Here is a 17,584-nt window from a genome sequence, read left to right on the forward strand (position 1 = left end):
TTCTAATGCTACTTCAACTACTGCTAGTCCTTCTAATGCGACAACTCCTACTTCTGATGCTACTACTCCTTGTTCTACTTTAGCTACTGCTAGTCCTTCTAATGCTACTTCAGCTAATGCTAGTCCTTCTAATGCTACTTCAGCTACTGCTAGTCCTTCGAATGCGACCACTACTACTTCTGGTGCTACTACTCCTCATGCTACTTCAGCTATGCTAGTCCTTCTAACGCGACAACTCCTGCTTCTAATGCTAGTACTTCTGGTGCTGCTACTCCTCGTGCTACTTCAGCTACTGCTAGTCCTTCTAACGCGACCACCACTGCGACTGCTCCTCGGTATAACGTGCGTGTTTGCAGTACTGACCAGAACGGCGAGCTTCAGGATGTCGTCCGTCACCGGGTTCCCGTCGAACTCGAGCGCTTGTCCTCCGAACACGATAAACAGCAGTAACTGGACACAGAGGCGTATCCAACTCTGAGGAGAACACAACCGCAACCGTGAGTATGACTGATACTGCGACTGCTACTGCAAACTCGAGGGTCGTTGGTTCAAAACTGTGTAACTTTGGTGTTAAGTTATGTCTGAGAATTGGATGCAGCGACCAAAGCTACGCTAAGAAGATAGAAGAACGCATCTGCATTTTGACTGTTCAAAAACATGTTCTACAATTGAATCCACCCTACTCGAAGTGGAACCAGGTCCTCGTTTTGCAAGTGTCGAGAACGGCTCAAGTCTTACAAAAGTCATTGTAGGAAGGATGACTCAGGACAGTGCGGACCGTGAGGTGCTAGTTCTGGGTTTGTAGAAGTCACTGCTCGAGTGCCTGTCAGAGCACGATTGGAGGCCAGGAATGGGATGGGAAAGACGAGACGATACGAAGTGCTTTGGTAGCTTTATTTAGGCTCAGAAGGAGACACAGAAGAAGAAGACAAGATACAATACGGATTTCTTATATACCCTGCCCCAGCATCAAAGGAACAAAGGCGGAATGTAGCTGCTGTCGTATCACCTGCCCAGAGCCGGTGACAGCATAAGACGCTCGGTGATGCAGGGGGAACAGAATACAGGGGGTAGAATGCAGGGACGTCATAAGGCACCCTGTGGCGCTGGCGCGCCTCTAGTGGTCGCCCCATGAACTACAAGAGCATATGAACCCTGGGGCTGCGGGGCCTTTTGAACAGTCATTGTCAAACAGAGACATGTTTCAGTTTGGTGCTGACGAGAAGAGACACAAACATTGTATTGAAGAAAAGTGTCGTTTCATATCCCAAAACTCCAAGTATAAGTCCCAAGTCACTGGTTTTCAAGTCCAGGTCTTAGTCCAGGTCTTAGTCCAGGTCTTAGTCCAGGTCTTAGTCCAGGTCTTAGTCCAGGTCTGAGTCCAGGTCTGGGTCCAGGTCTTAGTCCAGGTATGAGTCCAGGTCTGAGTCCAGGTCTTTGTCCAGGTCTGAGTCCAGGTCTGAGTCCAGGTCTTAGTCCAGGTATGAGTCCAGGTCTGAGTCCAGGTCTTTGTCCAGGTCTGAGTCCAGGTCTGAGTCCAGATCTTAGTCCACTAAAGTTGCATTCGTCACCTCAATTGTCATTTCAAATACAGACCTTTAAACAGTTCTTCCTCCAAAGTCTGAACTGAAAAGAACTAACTGATCATTGATGCTTTGAAATCACGCGCTCAATTAAAATTCGATTCCTTTTCTGTGGCAAAGGCGTCCGAAATCAATCGCCGACCGTCCCGTAAAGTTCCGTTTAGGATCACGCGCTCACGCTCCACGCGGAAATGAACGGGATTTCACAACAGCAGCTCAGATTTCTACTGTCGACGCCTTCTCCACCGCCCTCGTGCCCAACGTGCGCCAAGTAGGGACTGGCCCAGACTGGGACGGGCCCAGACTGGGACTGGCCCACACTGGGACTGGCCTAAACTGGGACTGGCCCAAACTGGGACTGGCCCACACTGGGACTGGCCCACACTGGGACTGGCCCACACTGGGACTGGCCCACACTGGGACTCTTAATCTGGGCTCGTTCCACGGTACAAACACTACAAAAATAATCATCTCCAATTAAACTAGAGGAGATAAACTAGATCTGTTGCCACGCCAACGTCTGAAGTCACAACGAGAGCCTGAACTGGGCCAAATGAAGTCAAATGGAATGTTTAAATAACTTGCAAACGCACACTTGAACGTGGCGTACTTAAATAACCTTTCATCGGGGATTTGTTTTCTATTCCAAGCCATTTCAGTTTGTAAATTAGCCTTTAGCGTCGACAGCTCTTCAATAATCCCAGTGGTATTTACATCACACTTGAACAAGCCGTCAGAGACTCTCCAGCTGCAACTCGTCTTCTTCAAATATTCATTTATTTTCGCCCGATCCTGAATGAAAGAGGCTTGTGAGAACGGCCAAACATCACTCGTGCTTCTCGAGAGCCTCAATTGTTTTCCAGTTCTCTCTCAATCGGAGCCACGCTGCTTCACAATTGTTTGCGCTAAAAATACAAAACTGACAAAACTCCGAGTCTTCAGAGGAAACACGGAACACGGAGTTCATTCCATTTGACGCCTGGACTTTATTTAGACGTTTCCCACAACTCTTTTTATTATTATCTTATGTTTAGGGCCGCGACGATTTATCGACTATTCCCGACTATAATAACGATCAAAGTTTGATGACTGCATCATTTTCTGGACTAAACAGACTCTTTTCTAACAAAGACATGGGGCATTCATTGATCAAAAAGTCAAAACACGATAAATAATTTCAAATTTTCATCAACAATACACTTTATTCTTCAATATTCTCTGTGTAGAAGTCTTCAAATGTCGACCTTTGACTGCTTTGACTGCCGTTAGGAGAGAGAATTTACTGAATCCATCTCACTTGATCCCAGCTCCACCAAACTCTTTGCCGTGTTTTCCCAGTTTCACTGTCAAAACGGAACATGACGATGTATCAGACTCTTTTTTGTACATTTATGACCAGATTATGTGTGAAGCGAGCGTACTGTTAAGCTGCTCCCTCAGCTCGGAACGCTTCCCAAAACTGAACGGAAATAAAGTGTGAGAATCTTATGAACGTTGTCGTTACTTTTAATTGTCGTTTTAATCTCCTGCCAGGATTTATTGACGCAAATGTTTACGACGCTTCACTTTGGCCTTCGAAAAAAAAAGATTCCGATGCAGGTCCACTTTAATTTTACATATGATTTTTCATACAATGTGCTGTTTGTGTTCCTGTTTTTATTACCCGTATTCTACGGTGCGTCGCACCAGCCAAAAAATGCATAATAAAGAAGTATAAGTATAAGTATAAGTATAAGTCGTACCCCGGTGCAATTTATAGTTCGGAAAATACGGTATTATTAATATGATTATTATGATTATTCTTTTTTGCTTTTGCTGTCTGGTCATGTGCTTTGTTTAATGTCTTTTTATATTTAAAAAACAAAACAAATCCTGTTCATTCCTTTCGTCCTTCAGAGCAGTGTTTGTGCCGGAACATTTCTGACACAAATTCACTTCTTTATGATTCTGAAACAGCAACAACTGGAGTGTTTGGACGTGCCTCAGATCGCTCAGAGTGAGACCTCAAATTACAGATAATGCTTTGTACAAGTGCTTCAAAGTGTTTGAGCCGCAGTGAGGTCTGGGGCTGGGTGTCGCCAAGACCCTCGCAATACGATACGTATCCCGATACAGGGGTCACGATACGATATGTATCCAGATACAGGGGTCACGATACGATACGTATCCAGATACAGGGGTCACGATACGTATTCAGATACAGGGGTCACGATACGATACGTATCCAGATACAGGGGTCACGATACGTATCCAGATACAGGGGTCACGATACGTATTCAGATACAGGGGTCACGATACGATACGTATCCAGATACAGGGGTCACGATACGATACGTATCCAGATACAGGGGTCACGATACGTATCCAGATACAGGTGTCACGATACGATACGTATCCAGATACAGGGGTCACGATACGATACGTATCCAGATACAGGGGTCACGATACGATACGTATCCAGATACAGGGGTCACGATACGATACGTATCCCGATACAGGGGTCACGATACGATACGTATCCAGATACAGGGGTCACGATACGATACGTATCCAGATACAGGGGTCACGATACGATACGTATCCAGATACAGGGGTCACGATACGATACGTATCCCGATACAGGGGTCACGATGCGATACATATCCCGATACAGGGGTCACGATACGATACGTATCCCGATACAGGGGTCACAATACAATACATATCCCGATACAGGGGTCACGATACGATAAGTATCCCAATACAGGGGTCACGATACATATCCCGATACAGGGGTCACAATACGTATCCTGATACAGGGGTCACGGTACGATACGTATCCCGATACAGGGGTCACGATACGATACGTATCCTGATACTTGTATATTCTGATACAATTCCCTCAGTACGATACATAACCCGATACAGGGACCACGATACGATACGTATCCCGATACAGGGGTCATGATACGATACGTATCCAGATACAGGGGTCACGATACGATACGTATCCAGATACGGGGGTCACGATACGATACGTATCCCGATACAGGGGTCACGATGCGATACATATCCCGATACAGGGGTCACGATACGATACGTATCCCGATACAGGGGTCACAATACAATACATATCCCGATACAGGGGTCACGATACGATACGTATCCCAATACAGGGGTCACGATACATATCCCGATACAGGGGTCACGATACGATACGTATCCTGATACTTTTATATTCTGATACAATTCCCTCAGTACGATACATAACCCGATACAGGGGCCACGATACGATACGTATCCCGATACAGGGGTCACGATACGTATCCCGATACAGGGGTCACAATACGATACGTATCCCGATACAGGGGTCACGATACGATGCGTATCCAGATACAGGGGTCACGATACGATACGTATCCCGATACAGGGGTCACGATACGATACATATCCAGATACAGGGGTCACGATACGATACGTATCCCGATACATGGGTCACGATACGATACATATCCCGATACAGGGGTCACGATACGATACGTATCCCGATACAGGGGTCACGATACGATACATATCCCAATACAGGGGTCACGATGCGATACATATCCCGATACATGGGTCACGATACGATACGTATCCCGATACAGGGGTCACAATACAATAAATATCCCGATATAGGGGTCACGATACGATACGTATCCCGATACAGGGGTCACGATACGATACATATCCCGATACAGGGGTCACAATACATATCCTGATACAGGGGTCACGATACGATACATATCCCGATACAGGGGTCACGATACGATACATATCCCGATACTTGTATATTCTGATACAATTCCCTCAGTACGATACATAACCCGATACAGGGGTCACGATACGATACGTATCCTGATACAGGGGTCATGATACGTATCCCGATACAGGGGTCACGATAGGACGCGTATCCCGATACTTGTATATTCTGATACAATTCCCTCAGTACGATACATAACCCGATACAGGGGTCACGATACGATACGTATCCTAATACAGGGGTCACGATACATATCCCGATACAGGGGTCACGATACGACGCATATCTCGATACTTGTATATTCTGATACAATTCCCTCAGTACGATACGTAACCTTTTTGAAAAATACGTAACATTTTTGAAAAAAGGATCTTAAAAATTACCCAAATGGGTAATGATTTTACTCTGGATAAGAAAATTTATGAAATGTCATGTTTATCCACAAAGCACTTATTCATAAATCCATTCTGCTCTAATAACTTCAACTGATCCAAATAGAAATATATAGAACACATTCTAGTCAAGTATTGCATGTTTCATGGTCTGAACAGCTGCAGCAGCATCTTCTGCATCAGCTTCAGGTCCAGCTCCTTCTCACCTCCAGAGGAGCAGCACAAACACATGATCAAAAGTACTATTCCACCTCCATACGCATATCGATACTGAGTCTGTGACGAATCTCAAACTAAGCCGTTTGCATTTCCGGGGTTGTGGGCGGGTGTAAGTTATGGGTGATATTTTATAACTATTATGTTATGGATGTTGCACAACACTTATTATGATCAAATACCCGTAGGATAGACTACAAAACAGGAAAAATAGCATGATATGGGATCTTAAAGCTGCTCCCTCAGCTCGGAACGCTCCCCAAAACTGAACCGAAACAAACTGTGAGAATCTCATGAACACTGTCGTTACTTTTAGATGTCATTTTAATCTCCCGTCATGATTTATTGATAGAAATGTTTATGACGCTTTCACTTTGGCCTTCGAGAAAAGAGATTCCGATGCAGGACACGGCGTGCTGTCTTATTTATCAATCAATCAATCAATCAATCAATCAATCACATTTATTGTTAAAGCACAATTCGTACAAAGCACAATTCAAAGTGCTTTACAAAGTATGTATTTATGTTTTTTCATAGGGTTCGTGTTTTTATTAACATGATTATTAGGTCATGCGCTTTGTTTAATGTCTTTGTATTTCAAAAAACAAAAACCTGTTCATTCTCTTCATCCTTCAGAGCAGTATTTGTGTACCCAAACCCTAACCACTGTACAGTGCAGTGAGGTCATACTGTACAGTGCAGTGAGGTCATACTGTACAATGCAGTGAGGTCATACTGTACAGTGCAGTGAGGTCATACTGTACAGTGCAGTGAGGTCATACTGTACAGTGCAGTGAGGTCATACTGCACAGTGCAGTGAGGTCATACTGTACAGTGCAGTGAGGTCATACTGCACAGTGCAGTGAGGTACTGTACAGTGCAGTGAGGTCATACTGCACAGTGCAGTGAGGTACTGTACAGTGCAGTGAAGTCATACTGCACAGTGCAGTGAGGTACTGTACAGTGCAGTGAGGTCCTACTGTACAGTGCAGTGAGGTACTGTACAGTGCAGTGAGGTACTGTACAGTGCAGTGAGGTCCTACTGTACAGTGCAGTGAAGTCATACTGCACAGTGCAGTGAGGTACTGTACAGTGCAGTGAGGTCCTACTGTACAGTGCAGTGAAGTCATACTGCACAGTGCAGTGAGGTACTGTACAGTGCAGTGAGGTCATACTGCACAGTGCAGTGAGGTCCTACTGTACAGTGCAGTGAGGTACTGTACAGTGCAGTGAGGTACTGTACAGTGCAGTGAGGTCCTACTGTACAGTGCAGTGAGGTACTGTACAGTGCAGTGAGGTACTGTACAGTGCAGTGAGGTCATACTGCACAGTGCAGTGAGGTACTGTACAGTGCAGTGAGGTCATACTGTACAGTGCAGTGAGGTCATACTGTACAGTGCAGTGAGGTACTGTACAGTGCAGTGAGGGAGGGGCGGCCACCAGCGGCATTGTGTGACGTGTAGTTTTAGCGCTAACAACGGTTACGGATGTAACTACGGTTCTATGAACAAAAAAATAAAACAAAATAGAAATGTAAATATCAATTCAAAATGTTTGGCGGGCCAGATGTTTGACACCCCTGATCTAAGCGACGCAGAAGAAGAATCATTTCCTCTTCCTCTGGAGTTTGTGGAGTTGTTTAGAAGTGACACAGACGAAGAAGAATACGTTAGCATACGTCATGTAGCTGAAGGTGTTAGCGTTAGCATACGTACACCTATTCACCATCTTCTCTCATCTCTTGTTATTATTATTATGCATTTTTTGGCCGGTGCGACTTATACTTCGGAAAATACGGCAGTCGCAGTCGTAATGATGGAGTTTTCACCTAAAATAACGCGTTCAGCCGCGGCGGATCAGGCAGTGACACGTTCGGATTAATGCGCGGGACGGTTTTAGACGGGATTAGGGCGGCGCAGACGTACACACGGGTTCTCGACCTACTGAGAACAAACCCTTTAAAATGACAAACGTACTGACCGCAAGTCAAACGGACGCGTGAGAGGCTGAAGGCTTCTAGAGGGAGGACGTTTAGGAATGAAGTCCATTATATCTGAAAAAAATCTGATTCTGTTTATGGTTTTTGACATTTCATACGTGTTTTAGAGTCTGTTTAGTAAAATGAATGACAACTAGAGACACTTGGATGAATAAAGTCATGGATAGAATGGTAGAATATGGCTTGTTTTGGTCAGAGGAGCGTTTAAGGACACGTCTGTTCTGAGGTTCTGGTCAAAAGCGCCGCAGGAGTTGACTTTGGCTTGGTTCACGCTTCTGTCACGGCTGGAATCACATCCAACGGAGCGAGTGCGAAGGCCAAAGAACTTCCTTCAGCGGAACTCAGACAAAACACAAGTCATCGTTTTGGGTTCAGAGAGAAAGAAAGAGAAAGTGTTTGTCACGTCCAGAGTCTCAATCAAGAGAAACAAGAGAGAAATAATGGACTTTAACAGCCACGGACTGGCCTCCTGCTGGTGCCAGAGTCAGGACTAAACATGGACCGGCCTCCTGCTGGTGCCAGAGTCAGGACTAAACATGGAGCGGCCTCCTGCTGGTGCCAGAGTCAGGACTAAACATGGAGCGGCCTCCTGCTGGTGCCAGAGTCAGGACTAAACATGGACCGGCCTCCTGCTGGTGCCAGAGTCAGGACTAAACATGGACCGGCCTCCTGCTGGTGCCAGAGTCAGGACTAAACATGGACCGGCCTCCTGCTGGTGCCAGAGTCAGGACTAAACATGGACCGGCCTCCTGCTGGTGCCAGAGTCAGGACTAAACATGGACCGGCCTCCTGCTGGTGCCAGAGTCAGGACTAAACATGGACACACCTCCTGTCTGAAGGAATTGGATGTGTACTTGACATTTTTTTAGATTTTTAATATATTTTGATCAGATATTAAACTCTTTATTTTGTGATGTTTTTGTACTTTGGCTTTTATTTGTTTTTATAGTTTCAAATCGCTCTGAGTTATGTTTCGTACGACTGCCGTACAAATAAAACTTGACTGATTAATCCTGTTTACGAGGTCCTCTCCTGCTTGTGAGGCACAAACAGTTTCTTAGATTTGTGACATCAAAAGTTGCTGTTTTAAGTACATAAATCATCTGCAGACGCACCAGAGCAGACGCCGCGGTAACAGCTATTCCCCATGTCAGAAGATACATTACATCACCACGAGAGGCAAAAGTAAACGCGCTAAAAACGTGCTTAAAAGCCACAAACACGTCCAACGCAGGCGACGTTATCGGGCCGCGGCAGTCGAAGTCACGGCAGTTGAAGTCAGGTCACACGGGCAGAGACGGGGCTGTAATTGGATTGAGTTCGACCGGAGAAACTACTCACGGTCACGGGGGGGGGGGTGAAATACAGAACGCCGAGGTGTTTCTCCGAAGGGTTAATCTGATATCCGCAAATCGAGCGGACACGTGTCTGGGCCAAATATTTTGCCACAACGCTCAAAAGCAAAAGCAGAAATGTTTGTTGGAAAAGGAATCGACGTTTCACTTTGTTTCCACTTTGCTTCGCTTTGAATCGACGACCAATGTCGTCTCTGTCGTGCGCCAACGAACACAAGCGCCATTGTTCAACGTTTGGGCATCGAGATTCAACGTTTGGGCATCGAGATTCAACGTTTGGGCATCGAGATTCAACGTTTGGGCATTGAGATTCAACGTTTGGGCATCGAGATTCAACGTTTGGGCATCGAGATTAAACGTTTGGGCATCGAGATTCAACGTTTGGCCATCGAGATTCAACGTTTGGGCATCGAGATTCAACGTTTGGCCATCGAGATTCAACGTTTGGCCATCGAGATTCAACGTTTGGGCATCGAGATTCAACGTTTGGCCATCGAGATTCAACGTTTGGACATCGAGATTCAACGTTTGGCCATCGAGATTCAACGTTTGGCCATCGAGATTCAATGTTTGGGCATCGAGATTAAACTTTTGGGCATCGAGATTCAACTTTGGATATCGAACGACTCCTCAAAAGAACCCGCCTCACCGTCCACGCCGAAGCTTTCAAATTAAACATCTCCTCCTACCGTGACGCTCTCCAAGCCGCCAAATCTTCTCACCTCTCCACCCTCATCAACAGCTCCCACCGGAGCCCTCGCACCCTGTTCTCCACCGTCAACAAGCTGCTCCAGCCACCGGACATCACTCCACCCTCCTCCCCTGACCTCTGCAACTCTTTCCTCCTTGCCTTCAATGACAAAATTTCCAAAATCAACAGCTCCATGACTGCCGTCTCCATTAACTCCATCACCACCCCCACCCCTGCCCCCCCCCTCTCCCTGACCACCCACCCTTCCCTCCCCTCACCACCTTCTCCTCTGTTAACTCCTCTCATATCATAGACCTCATCACCGCTTCCAAAACCACCACCTGCTCTCTCGACCCCCTCCCAACGACTCTAACCAAGGCCTGCCTCCCTGCTCTCATCCCCCATCTCACCACCCTCTTCAACCAGTCTTTATCCCTCGGCCATGTTCCTTCCATCTACAAACTGGCCTCCATCACCCCCATCCTCAAAAAACCCACCCTAGACTCCGCCAACCTCTCCAACTACCGCCCCATCTCCAACCTGCCGTTCCTCTCAAAAACGCTGGAACGCATCGTCGCCGCCCAACTTCACACCCACCTCCAGTCAAACAACCTCTATGAACCCCTCCAATCTGGCTTCCGCCCACTTCACAGCACTGAAACAGCCCTGGTCAAAGTACTCAACGATCTCCTCACCTCTGCAGACTCCGGGGCCCTCAACATCCTGTTACTACTAGACCTCAGCGCAGCCTTTGACACTATAAACCATTCCATCCTCCTACAAAGGCTGCGCCAACTGGGTGTTGAGGGCTCTGCACTTGACTGGCTCACATCCTACCTCACCAACAGGCAAGAGTTCATTTCCCTCTCCGGTCACTCATCCACCCTCTCCCCAGTAACGTAGGGGGTCCCCCAGGGCTCAGTCCTCGGCCCCCTCCTCTTCATCTGCTACATCTTCCCCCTTGGTCACATCCTCCGCCAACTCAACCTGGACTTTCACTGCTACGCTGACGACACCCAGATATACCTCACCACCAAATCCACCCAAAACCCTCCCCTCAGCCACATCCAAACCTGCATCTCTACAATAAAATCATGGCTCACTCCCAACTTCCTCAAACTGAACAGTGACAAAACAGAGCTCCTCCTCATTGGCACCAAATCCACTCTCAATAAAACTGGTCCCTTTTCACTCAGCATCGACACCTCGACCATCACCCCCTCTACCCTGGTACGCAATCTCGGTGTCATCATGGACCCCACCCTCTCCTTCACTCCCCATGTCAGCCACATTGTCAAGACCTCATACTTCCACCTCCGCCGCATCGCCAAAATCCGACACTGCCTCACCCTCCCCGCTGCTGAATCCCTCATCCATGCCTTCATCTCCTCCCGCCTTGACTACTGCAACTCCCTCCTCACTGGCATCTCCTCCCATTCCCTCCACAGACTCCAAATGGTCCAAAACTCCGCTGCCCGCCTCCTCACCCACACCCGCCTCCTCACCCACACCCGGTCCCGTGATCACATCACTCCCGTTCTCCGCTCTCTCCACTGGCTCCCCATCAAGCAGCGCATAAACTTTAAAATACTCCTCCTCACCTTCAAAGCTCTTCACCACCTTGCCCCCCCTTACCTGTCTGACCTCCTCATCCCCCACCGCCCCACCCGAGCTCTCCGATCCTCCTCCTCTCTCACCCTGACTGCACCAACATCCCGACTCAAAACTTTTGGCGACAGAGCATTCTCCCGAACAGCACCCCGACTCTGGAACTCCCTCCCCCAACCTGTCCGCCACTCTCCCTCACTCACAACATTCAAATCCCGCCTCAAAACATACCTCTTCACCCAAGCCTATGACCTCCCCTACCCCTAGCCTCCTCTACCCCATTGCCTACACTTCTACCCCCTGTTACATCCCCATCATTTTCTCTCTACTTCTTCTGTCTTGTTCATTTTATCTGTATATTAATGTGTTCTGTACGTGTTGTCCCCCCTGTCTGTAAATACCCCCCCCCCCCTTTTTTTATTATGTTCAGCGTCTTTGGGTCACTGAAAAGCGCTACATAAATAAAAGTTATTATTATTATTATTATCGAGATTCAACGTTTGGGCATCGTAATTACTGGAGAGTTCTTTCTAGCGCCGTTGCCACAGCAATTCAAAACATTACGGCTTTTGAATGGACGAAAGTCCTCGAAACATCACCAACTTGTGACAAAATCCAGATGTTGGCGTATTCCGTCCGTTTAAGACGGAGCTGGTGGTTTCGTGCAAAATGTCCACGTTTGCGTCTGCCAACAAGTCAAAGACGCTCGCCACGACAAACGACTCACAACGTCATGACAAAAGTTTCCTATCTATGAAATGTTTGTGTCGGAAATGTGTTTTTTCCCATTTGTGCGTTTCAGAAATAGTCGTTTTAGTCTGTTAAATGACGTCATAGGTCACGCAAACCAATCCTGGCGAAAAGCGGACGTGATTGACAGGCGGATGAGCCAATGAGGGACACGCACAGTCAGACAAAGACGAATAAAGTGTGTCTAATTGATGATATTTAAATCAGAATGAGCCCCAAAGGAGACAATGTAATCTCCCAAACAAGAGTAAAACGTGACATTTCTGCACTTTTGTGTCTGATTTTATGGTCCATTATTGTTTTGTGCGACTCTTGAACCTCAGACCCGACATTTACTTTGTGCTGTGTGAAAATATTGTCTGAATATTGTGAGAAAAATACTGCAAAATACTAAGGTTGGGTGTTTCCCAACCTTTCTCTCCCAGCGACCCCTATTTTACCCAACTTGGCTCCTGTCTTTGAAGGAAAAGTCTCATTATTTTCTGGTTTAATGGATGTTTTAGAGCATCATTCATTACGACTCACCTGACTGACCTGTCCAACGCATCAATACTTCAAATATCAACTGCGATCGAAGCAGAAAAAGGACCGTAATGATTCTTTAGTCAGCGAAATCCAGTTTCAGCAAAATCCAGTTTCAGCGAAATCCAGTTTCAGCTCTTTCTCATTCAGTAAAAGCTTGAGTCTTGGGCTGGGAATGCCCTAAACTCTGTCGATCTGAAGTGAGAGGAGTTTGTTTTCGATTATCCGCCTGAGTTTGTTCTGAGACGCAGTGGATCTCGTACAGGACAGAGCCAATCGGCGAATCGGTCGGGCGATGAAAGGAAGTAAATATCCTACGATGACATAAACCAGAGCGATTGAAAAATGGCACAGACTCAAAGCACTGTACGAACAACGTTATTAAATCAAGGCCATTTTGTGGAAAGGAAGGGATTCAAGATTTCAAACTTCCCATTCGATGAGGGTCGGAAAAGCTCTGGAGAACGTCCAAGATCGACAGAACAAGCAACGTTTTCTGCAGCGAGCATTATCTTAGTGTTATCTTGGCGTTATCTTAGCGTTATCTTGGCGTTATCTTGGCGTTATCTTGGTGTTATCTTTGCGTTATCTTAGCGTTATCTTGGTGTTATCTTTGCGTTATCTTAGCGTTATCTTGGCGTTATCTTGGCGTTATCTTGGTATTATCTTGGCTTTATCTTAGCGTTATCTTGGCGTTATCTTTGCGTTATCTTAGCGTTATCTTAACGTTATCTTGGCGTTATCTTGGCGTTATCTTGGCGTTATCTTAGCGTTATCTTGGCATTATCTTGGTGTTATCTTTGCGTTATCTTAGCGTTATCTTGGTGTTATCGTTGCGTTATCTTAGCGTTATCTTGGCGTTATCTTGGCATTATCTTGGCGTTATCTTGGCGTTATAATTGCATTATCTTTCCGTTTGGCGTTATCTTTGCGTTATCTTAGCGTTATCTTGGCATTATCTTGGCGTTATCTTGGCGTTATAATTGCATTATCTTTCCGTTTGGCGTTATCTTTGCGTTATCTTAGCATTATCTTAGCATTATCTTGGCATTATCTTAGCGTTATCTTGGCGTTATCTTGGCGTTATCTTGGCATTATCTTAGCGTTATCTTAGCGTTATCTTTGCGTTATCTTAGCGTTATCTTGGCGTTATCTTGGCGTTATCTTGGCATTATCTTAGCGTTATCTTTGCGTTATCTTGGCGTTATCTTGGCATTATCTTAGCGTTATCTTTGCGTTATCTTGGCGTTATCTTGGCATTATCTTAGCGTTATCTTGGTGTTATCTTGGCGTTATCTTGGCATTATCTTAGCGTTATCTTGGCGTTATCTTGGCGTTATCTTGGCATTATCTTGGCGTTATCTTGGCGTTATCTTGGCGTTATCTTGGCATTATCTTAGCGTTATCTTGGCGTTATCTTAGCATTTTCTTAGCGTTATCTTAGCGTTATCTTGGCATTATCTTGGCATTATCTTAGCGTTATCTTTGCGTTATCTTAGCGTTATCTTGGCGTTATCTTGGCGTTATCTTGGCATTATCTTAGCGTTATCTTGGCATTATCTTAGCGTTATCTTGGCGTTATCTTAGCGTTATCTTGGTGTTATCTTGGCGTTATCTTGGCATTATCTTAGCGTTATCTTTGCGTTATCTTAGCGTTATCTTGGTGTTATCTTGGCGTTATCTTGGCATTATCTTAGCGTTATCTTGGCGTTATCTTAGCGTTATCTTGGCGTTATCTTGGCGTTATCTTAGCGTTATCTTGGCGTTATCTTGGCGTTATCTTGGCATTATCTTGGCATTATCTTAGCGTTATCTTTGCGTTATCTTAGCGTTATCTTGGCGTTATCTTGGCGTTATCTTGGCATTATCTTAGCGTTATCTTGGCGTTATCTTAGCGTTATCTTGGTGTTATCTTGGCGTTATCTTGGCATTATCTTAGCGTTATCTTTGCGTTATCTTAGCGTTATCTTGGTGTTATCTTGGCGTTATCTTGGCGTTATCTTAGCGTTTTCTTAGCGTTATCTTGGCGTTATCTTAGCGTTTTCTTAGCGTTATCTTAGCGTTATCTTGGCGTTATCTTAGCGTTATCTTGGTGTTATCTTGGCGTTATCTTGGCATTATCTTAGCGTTATCTTTGCGTTATCTTAGCGTTATCTTGGTGTTATCTTGGCGTTATCTTGGCGTTATCTTAGCGTTTTCTTAGCGTTATCTTGGCGTTATCTTAGCGTTTTCTTAGCGTTATCTTAGCGTTATCTTGGCGTTATCTTAGCGTTATCTTGGTGTTATCTTGGCATTATCTTGGCATTATCTTAGCGTTATCTTTGCGTTATCTTAGCTTTATCTTGGCGTTATCTTGGCGTTATCTTGGCGTTATCTTAGCGTTTTCTTAGCGTTATCTTGGCGTTATCGTAGCGTTTTCTTAGCGTTATCTTAGCGTTATCTTAGCGTTATCTTGGTGTTGACATTCAGCAGCTCAAACCTCACTGTAATACAAAATAAATACCTCTGCTGTAAATAAAATGTACACAAAAGCCCCGTAATGTACATTTCTCACTCATCTGTGTGTGTTTCATCAAGAGTTCAAAAAGAAAAAGGCTCAGCAGCTTCAGTCTCAAAAACACACGCAAAACTCAAAATACAGTTCATTAGCTCCGAACAAGCTGTCAAAGATTTAATATTGATCTTTTTTTGGAATCCATGCGGAGAAAATCGACGGAAAATTGACTTTCGGAAGCGCGTGATCCCTGTCAAGCTCCATCATCCAGAAAGACCGTTTATACTGTCAAAAGGTGGTTAAAAAGGCACAACATGTTGAACTGTTGAACTGTTGCGTGACGTTGATGCTGCTGAACGTGAGTCGCGGAGAAAGTAAAAGATTCCGCGGCGTCTGTGACAGGCGATGGCACAGACCCAGCTTCCTCCTGAAGCCGCTGACAGACGAGCGCTCGTCAATCTCTCCTCGGCTCGTTCAGGAGAATAACGTACAATAGAGTGATGTATGTCCTCCCATGCTCGCGGCAACCGTCCAGTTTTAACCGTTAAATGCTTTTTAATCAAGCATGTTTACAGGACAATAACATAAAGACTGTCTAGTTTAGTCCTGGTTTTGTCCTGGTTTAGTCCTGGTTTAGTCCTGGTTTGGACCTGGTTTTGTCCTGGTTTAGACCTGGTTTAGACCTGGTTTAGTCCTGGTTTTGTCCTGGTTTAGTCCTGGTTTAGTCCTGGTTTAGACCTGGTTTAGACCTGGTTTAGTCCTGGTTTAGCCTCGGTTTAGTCCTGGTTTAGTCCTGGTTTAGACCTGGTTTAGTCCTGGTTTAGACCTGGTTTAGTCCAGGTTTAGTCCTGGTTTAGACCTGGTTTAGACCTGGTTTAGTCCTGGTTTAGACCTGGTTTAGACCTGGTTTAGTCCCGGTTTAGTCCTGGTTTAGCCTCGGTTTAGTCCTGGTTTTGTCCTGGTTTAGTCCTGGTTTAGACCTGGTTTGGACCTGGTTTAGTCCTGGTTTAGACCTGGTTTAGATCTGGTTTAGTCCTGGTTTAGACCTGGTTTAGACCTGGTTTAGTCCTGGTTTAGTCCTGGTTTAGTCCTGGTTTAGACCTGGTTTAGACCTGGTTTAGTCCTGGTTTAGTCCAGGTTTAGACCTGGTTTAGACCTGGTTTAGTCCTGGTTTAGACCTGGTTTAGTCCTGGTTTAGACCTGGTTTAGACCTGGTTTAGTCCTGGTTTAGACCTGGTTTAGACCTGGTTTAGTCCTGGTTTAGTCCAGGTTTAGACCTGGTTTAGACCTGGTTTAGTCCTGGTTTAGTCCAGGTTTAGACCTGGTTTAGACCTGGTTTAGTCCTGGTTTAGTCCAGGTTTAGACCTGGTTTAGACCTGGTTTAGTCCTGGTTTAGTCCAGGTTTAGACCTGGTTTAGACCTGGTTTAGACCTGGTTTAGTCCTGGTTTAGTCCAGGTTTAGACCTGGTTTAGACCTGGTTTAGTCCTGGTTTAGTCCAGGTTTAGACCTGGTTTAGACCTGGTTTAGACCTGGTTTAGTCCTGGTTTAGTCCAGGTTTAGACCTGGTTTAGACCTGGTTTAGACCTGGTTTAGTCGAATCGCATGAGAAAACACAATAATAAAAACTGCTTTATTCTTAAATCAAAATGTCAAAAAAGAAAAAAGTGTGTCTGATTCTTTAGTTATTCACTTTTGAAATTATTTACTCGTAAATATTCTCCATCAAGACGATTTTATCTGATTTAAAATCTCAAAGTTTAGAATTCAAATAGTAAAAAATGCTGCAAAAAGAAACAAAAAGTGATGTAAATGTTCAAACAAAGTGACATTTCTGCCCTTTTCTGAAACATTTTACAGACATGTCACTCACTGAGCGCGAGAATAACAAGCAAACGCTGGAGCAACAAGCAAACACTGGAGGAACAAGCAAACGCTGGAGGAACAAGCGAACACTGGAGGAACAAGCAAACGCTGGAGGAACAAGCAAACACTGGAGGAACAAGCAAACGCTGGAGGAACAAGCGAACAATGGAGGAACAAGCAAACGCTGGAAGAACAAGCGAACACTGAGAGAACACTGGAGGAACAAGCAAATACTGGAGGGACAAGCGAACACTGGAGGAACAAGCAAACGCTGGAAGAACAAGCGAATACTGAGAGAACACTGGAGGAACAAGCAAACACTGGAGGGA

General features: G+C 45.4%; 1 protein-coding gene across 1 annotated transcript in view; it reads right to left on the reverse strand.

Annotated features, from left to right (window-relative positions):
• The window catches only part of kitlga (kit ligand a), a 92,225-nt gene that overhangs the window by 34,291 nt on the left and 40,350 nt on the right, over window positions 1–17,584 (reverse strand). Inside the window, exon 2 of the mRNA XM_072435550.1 lies at window positions 364–474. Coding sequence (XP_072291651.1) covers window positions 364–474 — 111 coding nt within the window. The remainder of the gene's footprint in view (window positions 1–363; window positions 475–17,584) is intronic.

The sequence above is a fragment of the Eucyclogobius newberryi genome, unplaced genomic scaffold (assembly GCF_026437365.1).
Source record: "Eucyclogobius newberryi isolate DKJ021-1_F unplaced genomic scaffold, fEucNew1.0.hap1 SCAF_7, whole genome shotgun sequence".
Classification (NCBI taxonomy): domain Eukaryota; kingdom Metazoa; phylum Chordata; class Actinopteri; order Gobiiformes; family Gobiidae; genus Eucyclogobius; species Eucyclogobius newberryi.